The following is a 24753-nucleotide window of genomic DNA, read 5'->3' as shown; positions in this document are numbered from 1 at the left end:
AGCAGCTTCTCTTTTATAGCTGATGACGGTGGGTTTTGTTTGCTAAAATAATGAATCACAAGATTTTATAAGTTTAGCAGGCTGATATAAGCTACCGCTAACTCCTTGACTCGGCCAAAAAGTCAGTTTTAATGTTAACGTCTGACATGTTTTAAAACAAGAACCCTGTGAAAGCGTAAATGTAAAGTTACCTGAAAGCTGCGCCCATGATATGCTAAAAGACTGAGGCTAAAGCTAGCTTACATCTCAGCAAACATTGTTCAGATGGTGAAACACGGCAGATATATCTACATGAAAGATGACAGAAATATACTTATTAATGTGGGAAAAGGAAGCACAGGGATTCGGTTAATGCAGTGGACTTGGAGACAGGTCACTCAGCCAGATTAGCTAGACTGTGATTGCGGAAGACCGCTGGGGTAAGAGCTAAGATAACTTGGCTTAGACCTGAGACAGCGACCCAGAGAGAGATGCATCATCACTGACCCACTTTGATTCTACATCAGCCTACATCCTCCTCCTCAAACCCCAACAGAACAAATGCAGATGCAGTGGGATCTAACAAGTGTGGCTGGAGGTAAAGTTACTGCAGCTAGTAAGCTAGTGTTAGTTAACTGGACATGCTAACATTTGCAGCTTATGTTAGAGCAGATGAAGACAGAGTTTAATCCATTTACCACACGTGTGCTCTTGTGTTTCATGTTTTTGAGAGACTACAGAAAAGACGTCACCGTCCAGACTCATGGTCGCTCTTCTACAGGTCTCCTGCACACCACATCAACATGTAGAGAAATGGAAAGCTTGACAGCTCTAGTTACGGTTGCTAAGCTGTGATTGTGTTTGGACAGTTGCTGTTGGAGGTGGGGCTTAGGGAAGGGTCAATTCATTCATTAGGGATCATGGCAATTACAAATAGCCTATGTATATGTCGAGGAGGTCTTTAGCCTAGTTTAGCACATAGATTGGAAGCAGGGGTGTAACTACACCGGTCCAAGGAATAATGGCCACGAATCATACAGATGTCTTTTAAAAATCTCCATCCTCCGTAGACACCGTGAAAACTATAAAATAAAACATATAAAAACAGCATTTAAAAAACAAATAATTATAATTGAAAGTCTCTGAAAGTCTATTAATAAATGTCCAGGCAGGCTCAAAAGTAAACCTTCACATGAACATCACATTATAGACGGGTTCCCGCAAGCTAGCACAACAACAGAAAGGTTGTTCTTTAAAGGTCACACATGTTAAAAAACATACAAAAACAAATAAATGTAAGAATAAATACCGTGTGCGCTTCTTGGACCATGCAGAATGTAATTTTTTGGGCCGCGTGTACAGCTCAGCTTTCCTGTCTCTGCTCTGCAGCCATGGTGGCGCTCTGCTTTGCAGCCATGAGGCATTACCCCAACCCATAATGCCATGGGCGTGACCTCTGACCTCTATTACGCGACCATTACTCTTAACAAACTAAATTTACATAAATAATAATACATTTGAAATACATTTTAACCATTTTGAATAGAAATATAAATGAAATTATGTTTTCTTAAAAAAATGTAAAATAAACATCAACTCAATTGTCTCTCAGACAGTTACAAGGGGGGAACTGCTACCACGTGTGCCATCACTGCCATCAAAGTGATGAAAAATTTGTATTTTATTTGCAAAGCTGTTTCTACCATGATTTAACGGTGATGAAATCTGATTCCTTGTTTGAAGTCAACATGACACATGACTTGTTTGTCTAGGAGTATCATTCTTGCTTTGGGTGCGAGATCCCAGGTTCAAATCATGGACAAGCCCTTGGCAAGACACGCATGTATCTCTACCCATTAGATTTGGTCAATCGGTGGACAGGGTATCTACAAAAGCCACAAGTCTTACAAAGGATTTCAGGTTTCCAGTCCCAGCCGCTCAGAGCTGGCATCAAAGATGTTCATGTTGTACACACTAGAATGAGTTCAGGCAATGCTCTAAAATGAATTATCATGAGTACATAAATGTTGAGGAGTTGTTTAGCCTAGCTTAGCACAAAAACTGGAAGCAGGGGGACACTGCTAACATATTTCTACCAAAACGATTCAGAAATTCTTATTGAATTTTGTATTGCAAAACTGTTACTACTGCTGTTCAACACTTATACTTAGAGGGTTTATTTGAAACAGAATATGACCTTGGCATGGCTCGTTGGTCTAGGGGTATGATTCTCGCTTTGGGTGCGAGAGGTCCCGGGTTCAAATCCCGGACGAGCCCTTTACTAGCCATTTGCTGAACCATGCTGAAATTCCTGCCTAACAGTGATATGTAGATTGCAATTAAAATGGCTGACATGGTGGTTATTCTATGGGTTCGGATGGCCAGATCACAAAGGTACACGCAGTGTGCAATTTCGTATGAGGCACAGCAGCTGTATAAATATCTTCCATCAAAGCTGCCCACACAAATGATTTCCTGAGTTTCTTCTGTCAAGCTTATAACTACACTTTTTAGTAAGTTTGTAGTAGTAACAATATTTGCTTCAGTGACATTACTGCACACATGGAAATGTTTAAAACAATAGAGAGCAAGCTCTCCGACCATCGAGTAAATAAGGAACACACTCAATCCACATCAATACAACATAAAATAAATAAATCACTTGGAAACTTTGCACTATCTGAGATGGTTTAGGAGATGATTCAGTGATTAGAGAGGATGCTTCAAGTCATTTTAAACATTTCCATGTGCGTAGCAGTTTTGTTAACCTTTACTTATTCAGGGGAGTTTTACTGGGAGCAGTCTTCTCTTTTCCAGAACACTAATCACATTCACACAGGACAGGCAAGCGCTGCCTTTCACTTTTTTCCATCCTGGGGCATTGAAGATGACTGGTTCACTTCTCTAGTCTTTAGGCTACTACTGCCCCAAATGTCACATAATAAAGTTACTGCTGCTGCTGCTGCGCCTCGTGTGTAGAAGCACACAGCACCTCCAGACCTCACCAGAATGTGCATCAGTAAGAAAAAGGCAATGACAGTTTTGTGTGCAACGTGCCACTTTGCACTGGGCGGAAAATAGAGCCTTTAGTCTTGTTAAGTATTAAATCTTGTTTATCTAATACAAAAAGAGATGTATAGGTGAGATATTTTCTTATTTCCATAAGAATGTCCATTAAAGGTACAGTTCAAACCACAAAATACAAAATACACATTTTTCCCCTGGCCTGTCGTGATATTTTTCCATCTAGAGTTTTTTGTTTTTGGAGATGTCTGTCCTCTCTCCATTATAATGGGACTAAATGGCACTCAGCTTGTGGAGCTCAAAGCACCAAAAACACATGTGAAGTACATTCAAAATCAGTGTCTCTTTCCAAAAATCATGACCTGTTTACTCAAGTTAATCTTGCTCACCTTGTTGTGAGCAGAGTAATTTGAGAAGCTGAATGTGCAGTTGTGTGTTTCTTGTGTGTGTAGGAAGCAGCACAGTTTGTGGGTCCAGGGTGACGTCCATCGCTCCAAACAGAAACTGGTCCAGCAGAGGCTGAGTCGGCGGCAGCAGCTACAGCAGCAGAGTCAACAGCAACTAAGCAGCGCGGACCCCGAGGGAGCAAGACAGGAAACCATGTCCCGCCTACTCTCCAGCATGGATGACCTGTCAATCAACACCACCCTTTACAAATCATACAGCTTGGACGAGGTAAGGGCTGGGACTTTTTTTTATTATTGCTGTCTTCGAAATGACGATTGCAACATCTAAGACTATACTCAGGCACGTGATTTATATCTACGGTGTAAGTCTTAACAATGAATATACATTTTTCACAGAGAACACACTCTGTCTTACTGTTTCTCTCTGTGTATGAATGTGTACAGAGTAATTACAAGGACAGCAGTCTGACTCAGGGAGACAAACTGAGAGCACTGAAGGGAAACCGACCACCGAGATCAGCCTCCTCTTCCTCAAGGTATGCTATGGTTAGAATTTGGGGTTTTTTTGTGTTAACATTAGGATAATTATTGGGGTTGTGTGTAGTCGTTACGGTTAAGAGAAGTTGGACATTTTGAGAAATTCTCTTTCTTTCTGAGAGTATATATGTCCATAAATTATTAATGCAAAAAGGACATCCCACTCCCCACCAAATCTGTTTACTATGCAGACAAACAAATCCCTTTGTTTCAGAAGGAAATCCGTCAGTAATGGCGTTTTTCCATCATGTCATTAGCATGAGTAGTTTATGACAGTACCTTGCTGAGGATGTGGAGGAGCGCAGTCTGTCTCCTGGCTGCAGCTCTTCATCTAACAGCTCATTGTTGCCGCTCCTGATTGTTTCATCACTCCAGTTACTGCAATGTTTAAAACTACTTCACTCACAGAAATACTACAATAATTGCTCATCTTGTTTTTTTGGCACTTTTTTTGTTAAACAGCTATTATCAGTGCGTTGTGCATTTTGTGGTGACTTCACAGCAAGAGCCACCACATGTTTTATTAGCTTCCAGTAGGGGTGCAGCAGCAGTAAGATGTTCTGTTTATATTTTTCTATATTTTACTGACCTAATACAGCGATGACAATGTGTAAAGAGTTTGAATAGTAAATAGTAAGTTAGGTTACCATCATCATTGTCCTACAAAAAAACACCCTTTAAAAATGATTAATATCAACACTAATTTCAATTTTTGGTGAAAAAATTAATTTTAAGGATTTAAGGACACTTTGTTTTAAAATCCATTTTTTAATGAAAATGTTGGCCGTTTAAAGGTGTGTCCCAGATTTCCGTCAGTTGAGTCAGATATTTATAAAAACATGATTTAATCAGGCATAAAAAGGATTAGCTATACCTCAAGGACCTCTGTCTCACTTCCTGGTTTAAAAAAGGCGGGAGTACTGCTCAAGCACTGGTAAACTTTCTATTTTTCAACACATTCATGAAATAATATTACTATTAGACGTGTCTCAACCATAACATGTCTTCAGCCCTTGTACACTCTGAACAACTATTTTCCATCTAATGGAGCTGATGTCTACATGAAATAATAATAATAATAATAATAATAATAATAATAACAATAATAATAATAATAATAATAATAATAATAATAATACAAGGATGTTGGCCTGTTACAAAGTTTAACAGTCAAGAGTTTGACTGAGTAAAAATCAAAAACCCTTTAAATACAGTTTTATCACACGTGCTCACTTATTTTGCCTGATTAGACTTCGTCTCAGGGCTGTGTGGTCGTCTGATCTTATGACCCTGAATCAACTTTTTACTGTTTGCTGTGATGTTTGTTAGTTGCATTATACAGTATTTAATGGTTTGGAAAATATATAAATATGTTCTAATCAGTATATTCCTTTGTTCTTCTTATTCAGGTTAAACCTGTCCAAGGCCTCTCACTGCTCCATCCTCCCACCTCCTAAGTCCCCTAAAGTCCCCCTGTCCTTCTCCTCTTCCTCCTCTTCTAAGAAGCTGATACGGAGCTCCTCCTCCTCGGCCACACAGATCAAGAGGTGAGTGTCCATTTTGTTGTATTTTGTCATATCCTCCTCAGGAGTAAACAGACAGAGGAGAGAGCCTCATTGACATGAATCAATAAAATGAAAGAATCCTCTCTGACTCTGTGTCTCCTGTATGTCTCTCTCCACAGTCCCTTCAGCCTTAGTCTGTTCAGCACCAGGCCGGCCATCATTCACTGACTGCCCGGTCTGGACGCTTCCATTCTTCTCACAAGTCGAAAAAAAACTGGACTACCAACGTGCTGTGGTCGTCTGGGCCTTAAACATTTTTATCAACTTTGTCTGATAAAGTAACTGCACTGCACTTTGAATGTAGACATTCACAGACTCAAGATCTTGGTAACTCAGAGTAAAGAAACTCTTGTATTCCTTTACTTACATGAACATGTTTAAGGGCTACACCAGCTTTGGGAGAGTGCGGTTCATTGGTCACAACACTGGCACCAAAACTCATCTCTGTGTCTCTAGTGGGGGAAAAAGTATACAGTATGTTAGAAGATATAATACAGAAAATTATTAATCAATTAAAAACACGTACACATACTTTACAATGAACAAATTTTAATTAATAAACAGGTTATTAGTGACTAATACAGCTGCAATTACTCAGATCCTAAATAACAATCCAAAAGTAGTAACACTTGAATGTAAAAATACTCCATTACAAGTAAAATCCTGTTGTCAAAATCCCTACTTAAAGGGTAATTCTGGAATTTTTAAACCTGGGTTTTATTGTTACAAAACATTTTGGAATTACTCCAGTAGATCATTTCAACTGGCAGGCAGTGCAGTGGCAGCAGTGTAATCCCTTAAGGAAAATGTGTCCTCTGAAGGTGTTTGTTTTGCCACTGACAGAGGCAATGATATGAAGAATAATGAGGATTTGAGCTTACATTTTTTGTCAAAAGTGTTGGTTTACGTCTGGAGATCTGGGTGTATACTGGACGCTCCTGGATGCAGTGGCATATGTATAATTCATGTGTGTGAATTAAAGGCTTGATACAGCAAAGTCATAAGGACATAAAATCATAAAGTGTTACGGATCAGGAGAAGCCATGTGACTCAACTGCAACTGCACTTTATCATTAGAACCTTAATATATTAAATGTTTCTGTCAAAAAAAGATTATTAGTGATGTTTTGAGCTGAGCAGGAACACATAGTATGAACAGTTTACATATACAGTAGGTCAAATCAAATTTATCAAACAAAATAAGGCACAGAAACTAGTTATTCATAAAGGGAACCTTATTTTTGTGTGTGTAGTTTTTTCTTCTCTTTTCTGATCAAATCTATGGATTGAGAATATTTGTTTAATATTTTGTTTCATGCCATGTGAATGCTCATCTTGCTATGCAAACACTGTCCAGTGTTAAAAACTGTGCTGTTACTATTACGAAATATGTGAATGTGTTCATGGAAAATGTGTGACCATCACTGCTGGTGATTTGGGAGTGTCTTGTCTGATCACTGGTTGATTCCAGAGGCAGAAAAATTATCATTTGAGATTCACAGTTTGATGAGATATCTGCCCTTAGTGTTGCTGCAGAGATTGTTCTTTTTAAAATGAATAATAAATGTTGCTGATGATGAGAAAATGATTCTGGTTACCCTTGATTACCCAGGAATATTAGTGAATGTGGGTGTTTGTTTGATTTCACATCCCAAAAGAAACTGAATGATTGCATCTGGTGTTGTTTAAGCTGGCCATTCCAGACAATAGGACCTTGATTTTCTAAGTAGACAGTATCTTTTTCACCTCAGATTGCAGCTGCAATGATTAATCAGTTAAGAACTGGTGATTAAATGAATTGCCAACTATTCTGATACATTTATCAAATCTATGATTAATCAGTGTGGGTAATTTAAGAAAAAAAAAGTCAAAATTCTCTGACTTCAGCTTCTTAAATGTGAATATTTTCTGGTTTCTTTACTCCTCTCTGACAGTAAACTGAATATCTTTGAGTTGTGGACAAAACAAGAGATTTCAGGACATCATCTTTGATTCTGATCAACATTTTTATCATTTTGTTACATTTTATAGACCAAACAACAAATTAATTGATTGAAAGATTAACTGAAAATGAAAGTAGTCATTACAGGAAAGAGTTGAAAAATAGCCTGTGCTCCACCATGGACCTATTCTTCAACTGACAAGATTGTGACAGGATTAATTAAACAACTAATCAATTAATCGAGGAAATGATCAACAGATTACTCATAATGACAATAATCGTCAGTTGCAGCCCTACTTCATATTAACTATTTTTTTTAATATTTGGAACATTTCCACTCATTTTCAAAGACATGTAGGGAAAATAAACAGAAGTTGAAGGCTGAAACCCTCCATGCAGCCAGTTTTGTCTCTGTCCTCAGTGTTGCCCCGGTAACCCATGACACTTGGCATCAAATCAGCAAATACATGCAGAAAATGATTTGAAATGGTCAGGGACAATTAAGCTTTGAAAACAAAAATGTCATTACCTTCTCTTAAAGGGAAAATTCACGACTTTTTATGTGGATGTCCAGTCAGTATTGATGGTAAATGACTGAGTTTGTTTGTCCCTCCTGTTTAATGCAAATCATCTTATGATACAGATTCTTCATGATTATAAAAAAAAGTGTCCAGTATGTCTCATATGGATTTTATCCACATCATTTGTAGTTTGGGACAATTTTGCAAATGTCTCAACTGTATTGTCAAAGAAAGAGCAGAAAGTGAGGTTAAAGAAGCCCCTTAAATTCTGAACAAGTTTTTGTTTTTTCACTCCTGACAAAATCAGCTACTACAATTCAGTAATTAGTAAAAGCCAGGGTATAGTATAATGACATGATGATACATCTTTTCATTTGTTCATACTCATCTTTTGCAGACAGAAACACAGATACTTTGGTTATATGTTTTGTGTATTTTTCTTGAAGCTATCTGGAAGCTGCAGTGCAGATGATGCCTTCCAAAGTCTCCACCTGAAAGAAAAGATCCAGAGACACTGAGTTGTTTGTCATGTGAGCCGACCGTCACGTATCTGTTACTGACTGACTGAGGACAGAAGCTTCCACTGCATCAAGTGCCTCCCAGCTAAAACACATTCTGCAACACAGACAACAGGATCATATTATGTCAATAAAAGCAAAAGATCACATGAGGTCCTGCACAACAACTGTGACACAAACACATCACAATGACTGAATAGTGACTAGTGTTATTTGTGTTAACTAGTAGTTATTTCTTATTGAGTGGAGTGTTTTGCACTGAGCTACAGTTCAAGCCTCTGTTGTCTCTGTCGGCGCACTGGGCCAAACCTTAAAATGCAGAAAAATTGATAAATAAATACATGAATAATAAGATTTCAAATGTACAAGCTACAATAATGGCTAATCCTCTCCTCCTGAAACCACTAAAAAGCAGCAGACGGTTTAATGAACTGAGAACAGTAGTTCCTCAGTAGGAAATGTTTAGAGTAGTGCCAAATAATACACAGCACAACAAATTTCAATGCAGTCCTACAGTATACCAGATATTTATACATCTTACAGTAGCATGAATGTATTATCTGTTGCCAGAAGCCTGTTTTTGGGGCAGATGATGTTGAATTTACAGTTCATTATGTGTTTGATGCGGACAAAACTATTTTAGAAGACAAATAAATGTGTGCAGTTAGGGTTACATCTACAGTAACTTCTCAAACAAAAAAAAAACACCTTATAAATGTCAGAAAATGTGAATAATTAAGTAAGAGACCACAGATGTAATGCAGATCTACTGCAGCTAGAGATGTTTAACTGGCTAAAGAAAAAGGAACAAAACTCGATATAGCTGAACTTTTTTTTTGATGTTGTTATCATAATGGGAAGATCTGAATGAGTGCTCAAAGTGACAGTTCTGGTTTTTTGAAGTGGGGTTGCATGAGGTGCCTATCCATAGTGCCTATCCATAGTCAGTTACCGGAAAGGGACTACAAATTAGCTATGGCTAGAAGCCCTATGTTCAAGGCATTGGCTGCATTTTTTTTTTTTTTTTTTACTTAAATGTAGCTATGGCTACATACGTCGCCCCTGTCAAATACATTAATATCTACAGCAGATGGTGGCTGATAGGCCCTGAGTTTGCAGAAGCAGCAAGAGTACCAGTGTAGCAAGCTAAGCAATGTACTGCTGTGGACAGGATCAGCAGCAAAATGTTTTCAAATTTTAGCCACCTAAAAAGTCAACCAATATCAGTTCAAGCGTATGATATATCTAAAATATTTTCACAGCTTTACCCTTCTGTCAAACAGTTTTTTACAATGACAAACTGACATTATAAGCCAAATATCATTCTCTCCAAAGAAACCAGACTCCATTGGCAAAAATTTTACCTTGTAGAGTTTCTCATGTACTACTGCTTTGATCAGTTAGCTTGTTTGTGTTATTGTGTTACTTTGGTGAATCTGAATGAACCCCTTCAAACACCACAGTAACAGAATACCGCAAGCAAGCTAAGTGACTGAGGGTCAGTGGTAGACCAGCAACTCCTGTGTTCTGCAAGATAACATTAGTGTTTTTGCCAATGGAGTCCAGATGCTTTTGAGAGAGTTATATTTGGCTTGGCAATGTGTTTTTTGTTTTCTCATCAATAACATGCGTTTTACAGCAAGGTAAAGCAGTAGAAATCTACTAAATATAGCGTTCACTTAAACTGATATTGAATTTTCTAGGTGTCTAAAATATGTTATGCTGCTGACCTTGTCCACAGCTGTAGGTAACACACTGACCACAGATAAGTACAGCTATGTAGTTTTACCTGGCTGCTCTCTCCCACACTGAGGTTCTTCAGCTGGTAGACAGTCACTTGTCCACCACTGTCTCCTACCAGGACACAGTCTGTCTGTGTGGCAAACAGCAGGGACTTCATCTTCACACCGGGGGCAGCAGGCTGCACGATGACCGGGTCCAAACTGAAGGAGACAAGTGTATATGGCAGACACACAGGATTACTCTTGGCTCAGGTTTCATATTAGAGAAGACAAACAGGGAAAGACAGACAATAATCACAGACAGATCCTCCACTTGGTCTGACTTACATGTTGGAGTTCAGGTCCCAGATCTCCAGCTGTCCCTCATTAACCACTCCGAATACTGTGGCCCACTTTGGGGACCACTTGATGTCGCACACGGCTCTCTGGGTGGAGGTGAAGCTTAACATGGGGTGAAGGTGGTCCTGCTTCCACAGCTGGATGGTCCAATCAGAGGAGCAGCTCAGGAACACATCAGGATGGAGTGGAGACCATGTGACATGGTTCACAGAAGACTGAAGGACAGGAAAGTTATTGAGTTCTAACAGCATCAACACAGAATTAGATTTGAAGCTAGCTGGAAACTAATATAGGAAAAAGATTTGATGTGGTCATACAGACAGAAAGATGAGATGAGAAGAGAAAAGGTTATTTTTACTCCTATTATGTCTAATATTACCTGAAGAGATATATTTTCAGCATACGGCAGAAAATATGGAATGACTCAGCAGTTTTGATGTCCACACTATGATTAGTGTACCAGTTATTAAGGTTGATAAAGTTTTGCTACATTATGTATTTTTAAGGCCAGATGTTCAGTGATTTTCCTTTCTTTTTTCTGCTAAACACAGACAGATTTTAAGACACAGTGTATGGCAGTTTTATTTCAAGCAAGCACTGTGCAGTCCAGCTGTGTTGGCAGCTAAGGAAAATGGATTTTGATGAGCTGTTACTGCTCTACTTTGCACAGAAAAACCAGAAGGAAACCTGACAGACATAAGTTAACCAAATTCTTTAAAGATGACAGGAGTTAGGAGAGTTGTCGTCTCTTGAAGACAAATTTTATTCATACTTATGTATGAGTCAACACCAATCTGATGGTATCCTGATATCATCAAAGAGAATATCAGTAAGGGCAGAACAAACTTAAGTGATCTCACCAGCACCAAAAACAGTGGCCTTACAGTATTGTAATTTTCAGCCCAGTATTAATTACATAAGCATTAAATAAGTTGTATAACATAATAAGACTGCATGATTAAAGTAGACCATCTCTAAAGTATTTCCTAAATACAGTCAGTGAGATAAAAGGGAGGCTACAGCTAGAAACCAATATTATAAGAGAACTAGTGCAACATTATTCTGTAGAGAAATGAAAAATGCATATTAATGAATGACAACAGGCTTCCCATCAAAGGCATCACTGCTATAAAAATTCGGACGGATCTGATTAGCTGTTTCTATCATTCATCAAAATGCTCTGAAAGTCATCCTAACAACAGTGTTCACCACTGATGGGGAATTATTAAAATAACTGTGATCGTTCTTTTTGTAGGCAGTCCTTTAACTCCATTCATCAAAACATTGCCATTACCTGTAAACCAAAACTAATGAAAAAAAAGTTCCACCATCAGTTAAACATGTTACTGCATTTTATAGGAATCAACTGAGGGTCAGTAAGCAATGCATTGTGGGGAAGAGCATTAATGGATTTAACAAGCTCATACCTGATGAAATGAAATATGAGGTTATGAGGTTAGTGGAATAATAATGTCATAGTCTTTTGTGTTCTACTTTCTTTTTTGGGGGGGCTTTTTGCCTTTATTATGATAGTGACAGCTGAAGATAGGACAGGAAAGGGGGTAGAGAGAGGGGGAAAGACATGCAGCAAATGGGCCACAGGCAGGAATCAAACCAGCAACCGCTGCAGAGGACCAACAGCCTCAGTACACGGGGCAGACAATCTGACTTTTATCCTGATGGACTCACAAAATGTTTCTTGTATGTCTCCAGAAACTGCTGATTGTTGGAACATGAGCATTTGTGGATGAAACCTTCCCACGAGCCGACCAGGTAGGTACGAGAGTCCTGGAAGAACAGTGAAACACAGGATAGAAGTCAGTGTGATGGATGATTACAATTTATTAAGTCAAGAAAAAATCTTAAAATCTGAATTTTACTGAGATTGTCAGTGTCAGCACTAATTAACTGCTGTTTCACAGACACTGACCTGCAGAAGAACACCTAAACATCTGTTAATAAGCAGTTTTCTCAAAGAAACCAGTTAAAACAGTCTACTGTTCTATTGAATTTCTGTTAGCAACTTACTTTTGGATGGAAGTCAAAACACAGACCAGCAATGAGTGCAGACAGAACACTTTCTGTCTTCTGTTCTGTCTTGTTGTCTCCAGCCTTCTTCTTTGTGTTCCGCATCTTCTTGAGTGTCATCAGTTCTATGGCAAGAGATGCACAACCGGTTTGAAAAGTCATGTAATAACACATTTAGCCCCCTTTTGTCGTTTCAATCTGATAAAAATGGTTCATCACTATTTTTTTTTTTTTTTTTTTTTCTGACTAGACACTCCGATAGAGTACATCTGCTTTTATTCACTCTTATTGAGTACATTTGGCTGAGTTTATTTACTCTGATAGAGTAACATATTTCCTGCTCTATCTACTCTCATAGAGTATTTTATTTATCTTATCTTGCTGGGTAATTCTTTTGATATTTCCATGTGTATTTGTATTTGTTTTGTATTACTGATGAAGGTGTTTCTCTTTCATCAGGCTCAGTGAATGGGTTATATGCTGTTTACAACTGGTACTAACAGGCATCTTGGGTGATCCAATCACAAGTGAGCAGCTCTGGGTACAGGTGTGAATGCACCCAAGATGCACTGAGGACACTGATATCTGATCACTCTGACCATATTTAGAGGTTCTCTGGGCCACATGTGAGGACATACTTTCAGCAGTGTGTCCACACTGTGTCCTGAGCCACACTGAAGAGCTGCTCACTACACTGACATATGAAACAGCGGTCTAATTTCCATCTGGTTCACTGTGATGAAAATTACATGTTTGGGCTCTCTGACCTGCCAAGATAAATAGCAGATGTTTCTGAACACACCGTCTGTATCAACTGATTTCACCACTCAACTTCCTCAATATCCCCAGACTCCCTTAATAAATTGAGCAATTTTGAGGTTGTTGATTGAGGAGAAACTTACTAAAATTTCTGAAATACTATCCACTAAAAATTCTTAATTATTTGGACCTTCTTGTTAATTTGGCTAATGTTATTAATTAAGTTAATTCTTTCTTCAGTGTAAAAAAAACTGTTGAGCAGATTTAAAATTTAAAGGCAACACACTGCAATAGATTTTTGAGCTTTGAGCCCAACTCAGATTCTCAAGTTTTGAAATAAACTTTTAAAATCTTTAGTTGGGATAATTTAATTTTCTTCTTCAGATAGACTTGGTAAAATGGTCATAATGAGCTGCAAACCTGATTTGTGTTTTTTTGTGTTTTGGTTTTCTAAAATTCAAAGTTTTAAGTTTAACTAAAGAAGAAAAGTAAATTATCTCATCAAAAGATCAGTAGATGGTAAAACTTCAAAACTTAAGCATCTGAGTTGGGCTCAAAACTCAAAAATCTATTGCAGGCAGTTGCCTTGAAAGTTTGAGTTTGTCTTAACATTTTGGTTTTTACAGTGTTTGTGTAAAAACATTGTGTCTGTCTCAGCATGTTGGCTATTCCTGTTAGGCCGCTGGTTAAAAACAACAATGGATTTGGTCTTTGCAAATGAAAAAGATGCACATGTTTATTTGCAGATAGAGCAGGAAAGTCTCTCAGGGACACATTGCAATGCCAGCTGAGAACTCACATACTCAAAGCTGTCCAGTTGTGATTGGATCACCCAAGACACATGTTAGTACCAGGTGTAAACAGGCTTACTAAGGATGTCAAGTTCAAATGATGGTGGTAAAACCATGGCCTGCTGCTGAGCCCAGTACCTAAACAGTCAAGGCCATTGTTGACAAACCACTTGCAGATCCTCCCATCTGCAGCCACAGAGAACAGAGCTTCCACCTTCTCCTCTCCTGTCAAACTCAACTCCTGCTGGATCCACCTGACCTGCCACACTGGACCCAAGTGCTTGTTGGGACTTTCACTGCACAGAAGTAAAGAGCAATAACATAAATAGCACCAGTAGTTATTATTTTGAGTGTCTGATGTAAGAGCTGCTCTGTCCACACACACACTCCTCACCTGGTGCTGACACATGACTTGTTGTCTTGACTCTGCACATTGTAAATAGCTATATTGCCGTCCAGCATCCCCACAGCCAGCTGACCGGGGCTGTTGAAGGAGAAATCCAGGGAGGTGACAGCACTGTCACAGTGGATCACACGCTCAGGCCACTGCAGAGAGGAGGAGACATGAAAACATCTGGAATGGACAGCTGGCACTAAATCCTCACTCAACAATGTCCTGCGTGCTGCTGAGGAGACTTATGGAGCACTGGAGGAGGAGGTGTGGACATTTGGGAAGGTAAATAAAGGTTAAAACATGTCATACCGTGGGGTTTTTGAGAGACCAGCAGCACACCAGCCCTGGTTTCTGCTCACTGGAGTCAAAGTCGCCATAACCAACAGCCAGAAGGTCCTAGCAGAGAAAGCAGAGCACAAGCAGACATGTCTTCATGAAGTGGTCCAAAGTTTATGAGTCCATTATGGTTGGCAAGATGAGCAATTCAGAAATCTTTTAAAAAAGAGTTTTAAAAGCTACATTAGGTTTGTTACAATGCACATTTTGTATTTAAGCTAGTTTTATATTATTTGAAATTACATTTTTAATATTTTTTTTTACAAAAGGTAAGACCTGAAATGCACCTGAAAATGTCACGTGGTGTAGAACAACAAATATTAAATATTTTATCCACCTAGATTGTATATGTATGAGTGTGTATGCATGTATAAGTGTAATTACTTCATTTTAAAAATTACATTAAATAATCTTCGACAAATTATGTGAAAAATGTCTAAAAACATGCTGTTACACTGCCATAAGTATAATACTGAGCAGTACTAATTAAGAATTAATAAGATTGCCAAACTAGTTTATTGGGTGTTTAATTGAGAATTTCAACTTTTTTAATTATTTGGTATGAAGTTTCTACAGTTGCACCACATGGACATTTTTACCTTCATTTCCCCATATATTTTCACAACTTAATTAAAAGCATAACTTTAAGACTAGGTCCCCGGAAAAATGAGATAGAGAAGTAATTTGTCAGGTTATTTCAATTTCTAATCCTTCTAAATTTAACTAAACCACAGGGACACAAATAAATTGTGTCATCTATTGATCCGGTTATATATTTTATATGTTTATATATATAATATTATTAACGATTCTTTAAAGAAAAACTTTGACAGGCATTTGCAGAACTACAAAAAAGTAAATGTTTTTTTAATCAATGTTAAAAAAAATATATATCAGTTATCAGCTGCTATCAACCACTACAGAAGCCCTGAGAAGCATGAAAAAAATCATCAGTCTAGCCAAAGGAAAGACATGACAGCAATGTTACATAATTTGCTAACACACCACATATGTTCCTCATCTGGAAGAAAACCTGAACGCTTTTAGTTCTGTTTAGAACATGTAATGGTGCACTTCAGTCTCTTGTGGCCAAAATACAACAACAAACACTAAAAAATTATGTGAACAAAAAATTTTCACCTGTTTTTACAGGAAAAAAAACTCCTAGCAAAACTTTTTTTTCACATTTTTTAATTCATAAACAGGAGAGAAAACAATTTAGATCAGACTTTTTTTTCTCATATGCCTCTCGGGGCTTCTGCAAACAAACACTGTGGATAAGTGAAAACAGTATGTTGAGGTGGGTGAACTAACCCATTAAAGAATCCTCCAGACTAACAACATGCTGTCCTCCATAATGACATATTGCAGACATGATTAGCAGTTTTTCAGTTTTTCTAATCTAATTGCTAATAATTAGTGAACACCATTATATGGCCATCATACAATACTGACAGATGTGACAGAAACGTCTCTAAACACCATCAAAGAAGATAATATGACAGTGACAGTACATACAGGAATAAAGAACAGGTGTGTGTGTGTGTGTGTGTGTGTGTGTGTGTGTGTGTGTGTGTGTGTGCGTGTGTGTGTGTGTTACCGGGTTCTTGTTCCAGGCTGTGCTGCTGACGCTGCGTCCTCTGTTGAGCTCACAGCTGAAAGTCCAGAGATGCTCCACAGCTGGAGGGCGAGGGCCCTCTGTCTCCACCTCCCTCTGCTCCACCGGCCTGTCTGGGTCTGACACAATCAGTACATTTAGACTCACTGTTTTCATTCACATGGTAACTCTTGGGAGATAATATGTGTGTATTGTGCCAGTTATGAGGTGTAAATGACACCAGTCCAGGAAGCATCTTGATTCACCTGCATCATCAGTAGTGTGTAAGTGCCAGTGTGCGATAATGAGCTGAGTTTACCTTCTAGCACAGGCAGCTGTCTGTAAGCAGCTAGCTTAGGTTGGAAGGTGTTCAACAGAATGCTCCTCTCCATTACCAGCAGGATGTATTGGAATTTCTCTGACTGCAAAATCAGCTGCAGGTCCGACTCAGCATTTGAACTGTTCCCAAACGCTTCCAATTCTTTCATTGAGCTGGCAGCACTGGCTAAAGAGAAATACAAGAAATTTAACATGCAAAACTATCCAAAGAGTAAAAGTGTAGGAATTCAGGCTAATTCAGTTTGAGTCACCCTTTTCTCTGCATAGTATCTAAGAAGTCACATTCATTTATTTATACATTGTTGAATCATCCACCACAAACACATTTCTGAGGATTCTTGACTATTTGGAGTGGGATTACACCCAATAAAACTCAGACTGAAGCAGTGTTCATCATACGTACCTGTGCTGGCTGTGCTGCCCACTGACACATTCATGTCTGTACCTCTGCTGGTGTCCACAACAGCCTCTGGATAGTCGGCCCTCTCTGGTTCAGGGCCACACACTGTGTCATCCTGCTCAGGGCTGAGCAAATAGTCATACATGTCCCAGTTGGTAACATTCGTGCCTGTGGACATGGAAACATTCGATGAATAACATCCGATATATATTCACCAATATCTTTGTAAGTTTTTTCTTCAGTTTGTTCTTCAGAAAGGTCCTAAGAAAAATGTAAATCAGATTCATGAAGGTGCTCTTAAACTGCATAATTGTTCAAATCTCTGCTCTTAAGTGTCAGTTGTTCCCAATTAGCACAAGTAAATGCCCCACCAATGCCTTTTCAAGGGCATGAGACTGCAGGACCATGTGCACACACAGAAGAATTGAGAGGAGTCAAGAAGGAAAATCTAAAGATGGTGGAGTGGTGTCAGTGATTTCATCTCCTGTCTCAGAATCAGAAGGTCAGCTGCTGTTCAGAATTAATACAATTTTACAGTACATTTTATCTAAAAGCTAAGCTGTAAAACCATGAAACATGCTGACACATTTGACATGTAAATACCAGTGTGTAAAACTTAAAAACATTTGTATTTTGAATAATTGTTCTCTTTTTCAATATATCTAAGTGTTTAAAAAGTGTTACCTAAGTGTGGTATAGACCAAACACTGCATACTTTAAAATCCCAAAGGAATTGAACCATGTATCAATAAACGTACAATATGACACTAGCTGCTTTCACCTTCTTTAAATTCATCGTTTTCTTTTCCACAAGCTGCCCCCTAATCAGACTTGCTTCCAGCAACAGCAGGCAGCTGTTTTCAGTGAAAAGGTTCTGATAAACCGCTACCTGGCGAGGACCAAACAGTAAACAGACACAGTTTGAGACTAGCTGGTAACCCTCGGCTAAAGAAACAAATTTTATTCTCAGGAGGATATTCATCAGGTGACCAGAAGAAAAACAACACAAAATGAAGGCTAATATTGCTCTGTGTCTGCTGTTCTCCTCTGTTTAAAGCCTCTGAAAGCTTTACCTGTACTTTACCTTAACTATTTAGAACAACGTTTCCCAATCCTGGTCCCCGGGGCCCACTACCCTGCAAGTTTTAGAGGTTTCCCTGCTCCAACACACCTGATTCAAATGATGAGCTTGCCATCAAGCCTCTGAACAAGACAGAAAACAACCAGGGCCCTGTTTCCCAGAGCCTTCGTAGCGCTATGTGCGTTGTAAGATGTATTTTAAGGTCTCCCTTAAGGTTAAAGGCTGTTTCCCAGAGTTGGGACAACCTTAAGGGAGACCTAAAATACAACTTACGACGCACGTAGCACTACAAAGGCTCTGGGAAACGGGGCCCTGATTGACCAGGATTTGGAAACGCTGATTTAGGACATGTTTGCCGCTTTACTTTGTCTTCAGACAGTGTCTTCCAACAGGGAAATGAAGCAGCTCTCTCTGCTCTCTTTACAACCACCATACTCCATGGACAGAAACCGTCTTTTTACCTCTCAGGACACAGGAGTTGTAGGAGTTTGTGTTTGTTAGTTAGTTTGTGTTACTGTCTGACCTCAGTATGACTTTGGTGTTTTAACACGTTTGTTTGGGTCCGAAGAAACTTTACTTGCTGCAAATCAAGGCAGCAGTCAACCAGCAGTTCCCGTGTCCTGTGAGGGAAAAGGACTGGGTTTTTATTTCGATGGAGTTTTGTGGCTGTATAGAGAGCACAGGTGGCAGTTTCAGTTAGCTGTCGGTAAGTAAAGCAGGGAAAATGTTCTAAATATAGCATACACTTAAAGTGGTATTGATTTGGGCAGCAGGTTAAATCACTGTTTGTGTTGAAGCAATGATATAATTGCAATATAATATATTGCTGAGCTGGTTCAGACTGGGAGAGTAGCTGCAGCAGCGGGAACAGAAGTTTTATTTCACCCACATAGCAACTTTTTTATGATTGGTTTGTGGAATTAATTGTGTAATTAAAGAAAAATTAATTCATGCAGCTTTAAGACTATAAAGTCCAAGAGAAAACAATGAGGCTAACCTGAGTCCACCATGACCACGCAGTCGCTCTGGATGTGTTTGTTTTTAGCTGCTCCGTTCACTGTCTGCATTGATCGGTCCACATACTTACTGTTGCCCAGTCTGTTCCTGCAGACCTCAGCATACTTTTTGTTTCTCTCTCTGTGAAGACAAGATGAAGATGACATCAGCTTGTTAAAACCAAAGAATATACATTTTTATTAATGATCATTAGATAGAATTCTCTTCTGTTACATAGTCATATACCGCATCACTGCATCAGTACGTGTGTACAAGGACAGCTGCACAGAGAAAAACATCGCTGTCTTTCACTGCAGTTCAAAAAGGTTACGAGTGGCGCATCTTTTTCAGGGAATGTCTTGGAGTAGCAGTATTCAAAGTTGGCTTGATACACATTCAGATCTTGTCAAACAGTTGAAAAAATCATGAGGTAGGGGACTTCACTCACATGATAGCGTCTGCGTCATCAGCATCCACTGACACGGAGGTGCTTGGTATGTCCAGCAGGGAAATGGTGTCCGTCTCAGAGATGTAGACATCTATGACCTCTTTCAACATGTTTTCGGTCACGTGTTCTTTCACAGTGTTTTTTTTCCCGGGCACATCTGGCAGGAAGCAAATGACATGAAACAAAATTAAACTTTCACCATTAACACATAAGAGATGTAACAGCTCTCTGCTGCAGAGAAGTGTTACATCCAAACATTATAAAGTGGTGTAGATGTAACTGTACTTTGCTGTATTTGATTTAAAGAACCAGTGTGTAAGATTTAGTGGCATCTAGCAGTGAGCTTGTAGATTGCAAACACATCGTCTCACCCTCCCTTTCCAAATGTGTAGGAATAGGCATAAACGTTGAAATAAACTTAAAAACGTATATAATAAAAAGTTTTGCTGACCTACAATCTTTAGTTGAGATAATTTACTTTTTTTTTTTCAACTTGAATCTTTTAGTTTTAGAAACACCAAAAATACATTTCAAACATTGGTCACTGTGAGGTGTGGAGCTGATTTGTTATTATTTTTGTGCCTGAAAATGAAATGGTTTTAACTGAAAATAGCAACATTTTAATCATCATTCGTTTTCACCTCAATGAATTTAGATTCAAGATTTTTTGACTTTTTTGAGTTTCTAAAACTCAAGGATTCAAGTTAATCCAAACAAAAAAAAAATTAATTAAAGAACAAAAGATCTGTAGTTAAGTAAAACTTTTTCAAAACTCAAGAATTTGAATTGGGCTCAAAACCCAAAAATCCATTGCAGTATGTTGCCTTCAAGTTTGGGTTTTCTCAATGTTTTTGTTTTTACAGTGTATACCTACAACAATGATAAATGAAAATTAAAATGTGAGAAAAACCCTGTTATTTATTTCCATTTTTTTTTTTTGGCATAGCCATGGGGAGCCATTTGAGAGGGGCTAAAGAGCCGCATGCAGCTTTAGACCCACAGTTTGCAGACCCCCGATGTAGGAGAACCTACAGTGGCCACAAAAATCTGAAAAACACAAAAGACCATATCTAGAACCAGTGTTTGTCTGTTCCAGGCTACTGTAAAAACATGGCGGTCTGGTTGGGAGAGGACTTGTGCCCTTTGTAGATATAATGGACTCATTCTACAATAACATAAACACAACAATTTTCAGGTGATTATACACAAATGAAAATATGCTTATACTGTTTCTGCCATATTCTGCCAATTGATCCCCCTAAATCTTACACACTTTAAGTTATTGTAATCTACCAACATTAAAGATGGAGCTAAAAATGATGAATTTAATGATTAAAAGGAATAAACAGCTGAACAAAAACAGTGATAATGGTATACAGTATAGTAGTTTTAATGAAAGAATTGAATGAAAGAAATAATATTTGAGTGAACCTGGGAAGTTGATGGGCATGTCCCATGTGGAAAATGTGTCCTCAATGTCCTCATTCATGGATTCTATGGTAGATTGGCTGGATATTCTTTCACTTCCTAATAAAGACCTGCAAAACAATGTCAGAAGACATTTTTACAAGGTTACATATAGTGATAAGCATTTTGAGATAATCAGTATTGGCTGACATCTGCGATGATGAGGTCACCAATAAACTAAAAAATGTGTGCAGACACGTCTGCAGGCAGCCTTGTCAGTGTGGCTGCTGTGGAAAGATGTCAGAGCTCCGCCTTGTGAGTTTTGGGTGGGTGGTAAATAAAAATTAGTTTGGAGCCCTGTACTATACTCAAATGTCCTCAGACATCAATCTTTTCTCAATGTGAGCATGTTTCTCCTGTTGTCCTAAGTGACAGCAAATTTAATTTAAGACTGTTCATGGTTAGCAGTGTTTCTCCTATCCTGGTCCTCAGGGCCCACCGCCCTGCATGTTTTAGATGTTTCCCTGCTCAAACACACCTGATTCAAATGATCAGCTTGTCATGAAGCCTCTGCCTGACAGCCTGAAGCCTGATAACGAGCTGATCATTTGAATCAGGTGTGTTTGAGCAGGGAAACATCTAAAACATGCAGGACAGTGAGCTCTGAGGACCAGGATAGGAGAAACACTGGTTAGTCTTACATACATATTATGCTATAATGTATAGAGTAACGCAATTGAAGGATGTCTCTTCTGAAATACTGTACATCAGTCTCCCTGTCTCTCCCTGTACCTGTGTCCCACTCTACAACAAAACATGATCTGCTAAGATAACCATGTATATTAGATTGAAATATACATGGAATAATGGAATTATACATGACTTTTCTTAGCTTTAATATTGGTATTATATGTCATCCATCCTGCTTTCTAAAGAGCATCAGCCATTGGAAAAGCCATATCAGTCAAACACTTGTGAAAATGTGTGACAATACTTGACCTAATGAGCAACAAAAAGATGTCAAACACTTATTAAATATGATATAGTACCTTTTGAAACATATGGTTACAAATTATATTTCATGTCTGTAAAGATAAAATATTTTTTTTCGTTCTCATCTATAAATAATACGCCTGCTGTAAAGTGTTCTCATTGATTCATTGCTGTTGTGCCCTGTCTTCAAGAACAGCACTTTTTGCTGGTGTGTTTCCTGCCACATATTAATGCTTTGACATAGTGCAGTGTATTTACTTAAATAATTTACTTGAGGAGAAATGTGACTTTAGTATTTCCATTTTATGTAACTATATGCTTCAATATTGTACTTTTTACTCCACTACATTTGTCCGAAATCTTAAGTTGCTGGTTATGTCTCAGATTACAATTGTTCATGTCCATACTGTCCAGTGAAAACCATGTATCCCCAAGTTGTTGTCAAACTGCTTGTCTTTTTTCTGACACCATGAAAAGGTGACTTTTAGTGATATGTGGTTCTCACAGGACAGCCACACTACAAACAGATGATGATGCACTGCTGTAGATGTAAGTAGCCAACAGTATATAAAATAGTTAAAATGAGCTCAACCTCAAACATTAATAAACACATTAATGTAGCAGTAATAGTAATCCAAAAACATCATGTGTCAGAGTAAAACACTGACAGGGAACATTTTACTGCACTACTTTTACACAATTTCATACTTAAAGTACACTTTGTTGATAGTATATACATACTTTTACTTAATGCAGGAGCTTTACTTGTAGTGGAGTATTTTCACAGCGTGGTATTAGTGCTTTACTACTGAAGGAAAGGACCTGAATACTTTCTCCGCCACTGCTGGTACCAACCTGGAGAAAGGCACAGCGAAGCTCCCGGTGGCTGTTGATTGGTCTGATGATGATCCAGGAGAGAGTTCATCCAGAAACAACCTGCTGGCTTTAACCTGCACAGCTGCTGCTGGGTCAGCCTGGTACACAGGCTGAGGAGTGACGTCATTGTCTTCCTCATCAAATACCTGCAAACAGGAGAACATAGTCCCTGATGAAGGTATACTGACTTTGCTGGATGTACTGTTTATTTCCTAATTTGAGGTTTATTTTCCCAGTTAATTTAGATATTTTATTATTTTGCTTCTTTTTTTTTTACACTTAATTGGATGTTTATTTTTCTATTTAATTTATCCTGTTGACTTTTTATATTGTATTCAATTGATATGTGCACTTTACATAATTAATTGCACTTACTCCTTTATGTCCAATAAATAGGTTTAAAAAACATACAAATAGGAGAGCAGTAGACTTTTTTCACTGTAGACATACTGATATGAAATAGGAGGCAGTGTTGGCAGACTGGGCTGTTTTCCATCCATTTGGGCTGTTTTGGGATGCACTGTGCGGGTCAAGATGGGCTTAGGTGAGTGGACAGCATTTTGGCTGGTTTACTGGGAGCTGGGCTGTTTTTTTAATACGTTTAAAATTGCAGTATTTTAAAAAATATATTGGTCACTCCGGTAGCTCGGTTGGTGGAACATGAGGCCTGTGTGCTGGGGCTGTCAGTCCTCTGCAGTGACTCCTGCCTGTGGCCCTTTGCTGTGTGTCGTCCCGTCTCTCTGCCCCCTGTCCTGTCTGCTTTTACACTATCACTTTATTTTTCCTTTATTTTTAAGGCAGACGGCAGAAATGAGAAGTGTTATAGTTTAGTTGTAGCCTCCTGTGTACATTCCATCCCACTTGTGAACACTTAAATTGTTGTTTTACCATCATGTCATATTAAATCGTTATGAATCACAATAATATTGTTATTATTTATGAATTCATTTCTATTCTTAATTATTAACATTATTTGGGCTTTTTTTTTTAAATCAATTTGGGCTGGAAAACACCAAACCAATCTGGCAACACTGATAATAGCGGAAACACAGATGTTACCAATGATACTAATTAAGGTCCCGTTCAATTTAGTGTAGCAGAGCCTTTCCATTGAGCTAGACTAATATGCACAGTTGCAGCACCTTGACTCTACCTGACCAGAAGCGAAACATTAATCAGAATCATAATTAACACCTGTGTTTACACTGATAAATGTCAAAATGGCTACTGTGAAAAAGCTCTATTAGCTCCCTATCTACAGCAGTATTAGGGCTGTATTAGCTTACTGCTGCTACAAATATTAAGCTAATACGTGTGGCCTGTTGGTATAAGTTATAACTTATTAGTTACCCGAACAGCCTGTCTGGGAGTCTGAATGAGGCTCTTCTCCAGGACTCTGCTGCCTCCACCCAGACTGAAACTGTTGGTGTGTCTGGTGCTCTGGTTGACGCCATGCACACCAGAGATGTTTAAAGTTCGAGAAGAGCTACGAGACAATAAAATAACATATTAGCACAACAGTTAGCATGGCTCCACTCTGGTAGCTAAATGGCTTGGTGTGAAAAAAATATCAACTTACGGTCTCAGCACCAGAGTCCGTTTTTTCTGTCTTTCTTCTTTTGTCACAGAGGTAGACATTATCGTACTGTTGTTCTATGTGGCGCTACTCCGTTGCCATAGCAACGTGACGCCACGCGCCCCTGCTGGACAGTCCAATCACGTGCCCTCGGACCC

The 24753-nt window shown here is 38.6% G+C and overlaps 2 protein-coding genes and 1 non-coding gene across 3 annotated transcripts in view; 2 read left to right on the top strand and 1 right to left on the bottom strand.

Moving 5' to 3' along the window:
- Positions 1-7097, top strand: part of LOC146318363 (dual specificity protein phosphatase CDC14AB-like) — a 28256-nt gene extending 21159 nt beyond the window's left edge. Inside the window, exons 11-14 of the mRNA XM_084732652.1 lie at positions 3456-3678; positions 3855-3946; positions 5357-5494; positions 5632-7097. Coding sequence (XP_084588778.1) covers positions 3456-3678; positions 3855-3946; positions 5357-5494; positions 5632-5680 — 502 coding nt within the window. The 3' untranslated portion in view covers positions 5681-7097. The remainder of the gene's footprint in view (positions 1-3455; positions 3679-3854; positions 3947-5356; positions 5495-5631) is intronic.
- Positions 2185-2256, top strand: trnap-ugg (transfer RNA proline (anticodon UGG)). Its single transcript has one exon. It is a non-coding gene; the product is annotated as a tRNA-Pro (tRNA).
- A 146-nt stretch (positions 7098-7243) lies between the features above and the next one.
- LOC146318362 (dynein axonemal intermediate chain 4-like) lies at positions 7244-24694 on the bottom strand. Its single transcript, XM_084732653.1, has 17 exons — positions 24599-24694; positions 24370-24505; positions 22999-23165; positions 21175-21281; positions 19744-19900; positions 19297-19436; positions 17222-17386; positions 16799-16984; positions 16483-16619; positions 14856-14942; positions 14547-14698; positions 14291-14448; positions 12603-12727; positions 12264-12362; positions 10563-10789; positions 10283-10436; positions 7244-8466 (listed from the first exon to the last, which is right to left on the bottom strand). Exons 1-17 carry the CDS (start codon positions 24655-24657, stop codon positions 8422-8424), a joined length of 2301 nt encoding a protein of 766 aa, XP_084588779.1. The 5' UTR covers positions 24658-24694; the 3' UTR covers positions 7244-8421.
- Positions 24695-24753: the final 59 nt, after the last annotated feature.

This window comes from Lutjanus erythropterus, chromosome 12 (assembly GCF_056507025.1).
Source record: "Lutjanus erythropterus isolate fLutEry1 chromosome 12, fLutEry1.hap2, whole genome shotgun sequence".
NCBI lineage: Eukaryota > Metazoa > Chordata > Actinopteri > Lutjaniformes > Lutjanidae > Lutjanus > Lutjanus erythropterus.
This window is presented reverse-complemented; position numbering and strand designations above follow the sequence as displayed.

What these genes read in the sequence shown, in the direction of transcription:
- LOC146318362 (XM_084732653.1), bottom strand. Translation starts at nt 24,657, where the DNA reads ATGTCTACCTCTGTGACAAAAGAAGAAAGACAGAAAAAACGGACTCTG. An exon ending in TTCGCTGTGCCTTTCTCCAG is followed by an intron (nt 21,282 to 22,998) that starts GTTGGTACCAGC and finishes ATTGTTTTGCAG; the next exon opens with GTCTTTATTAGGAAGTGAAA. An exon ending in GGGCAGCACAGCCAGCACAG is followed by an intron (nt 16,985 to 17,221) that starts GTACGTATGATG and finishes ATTTCTCTTTAG; the next exon opens with CCAGTGCTGCCAGCTCAATG.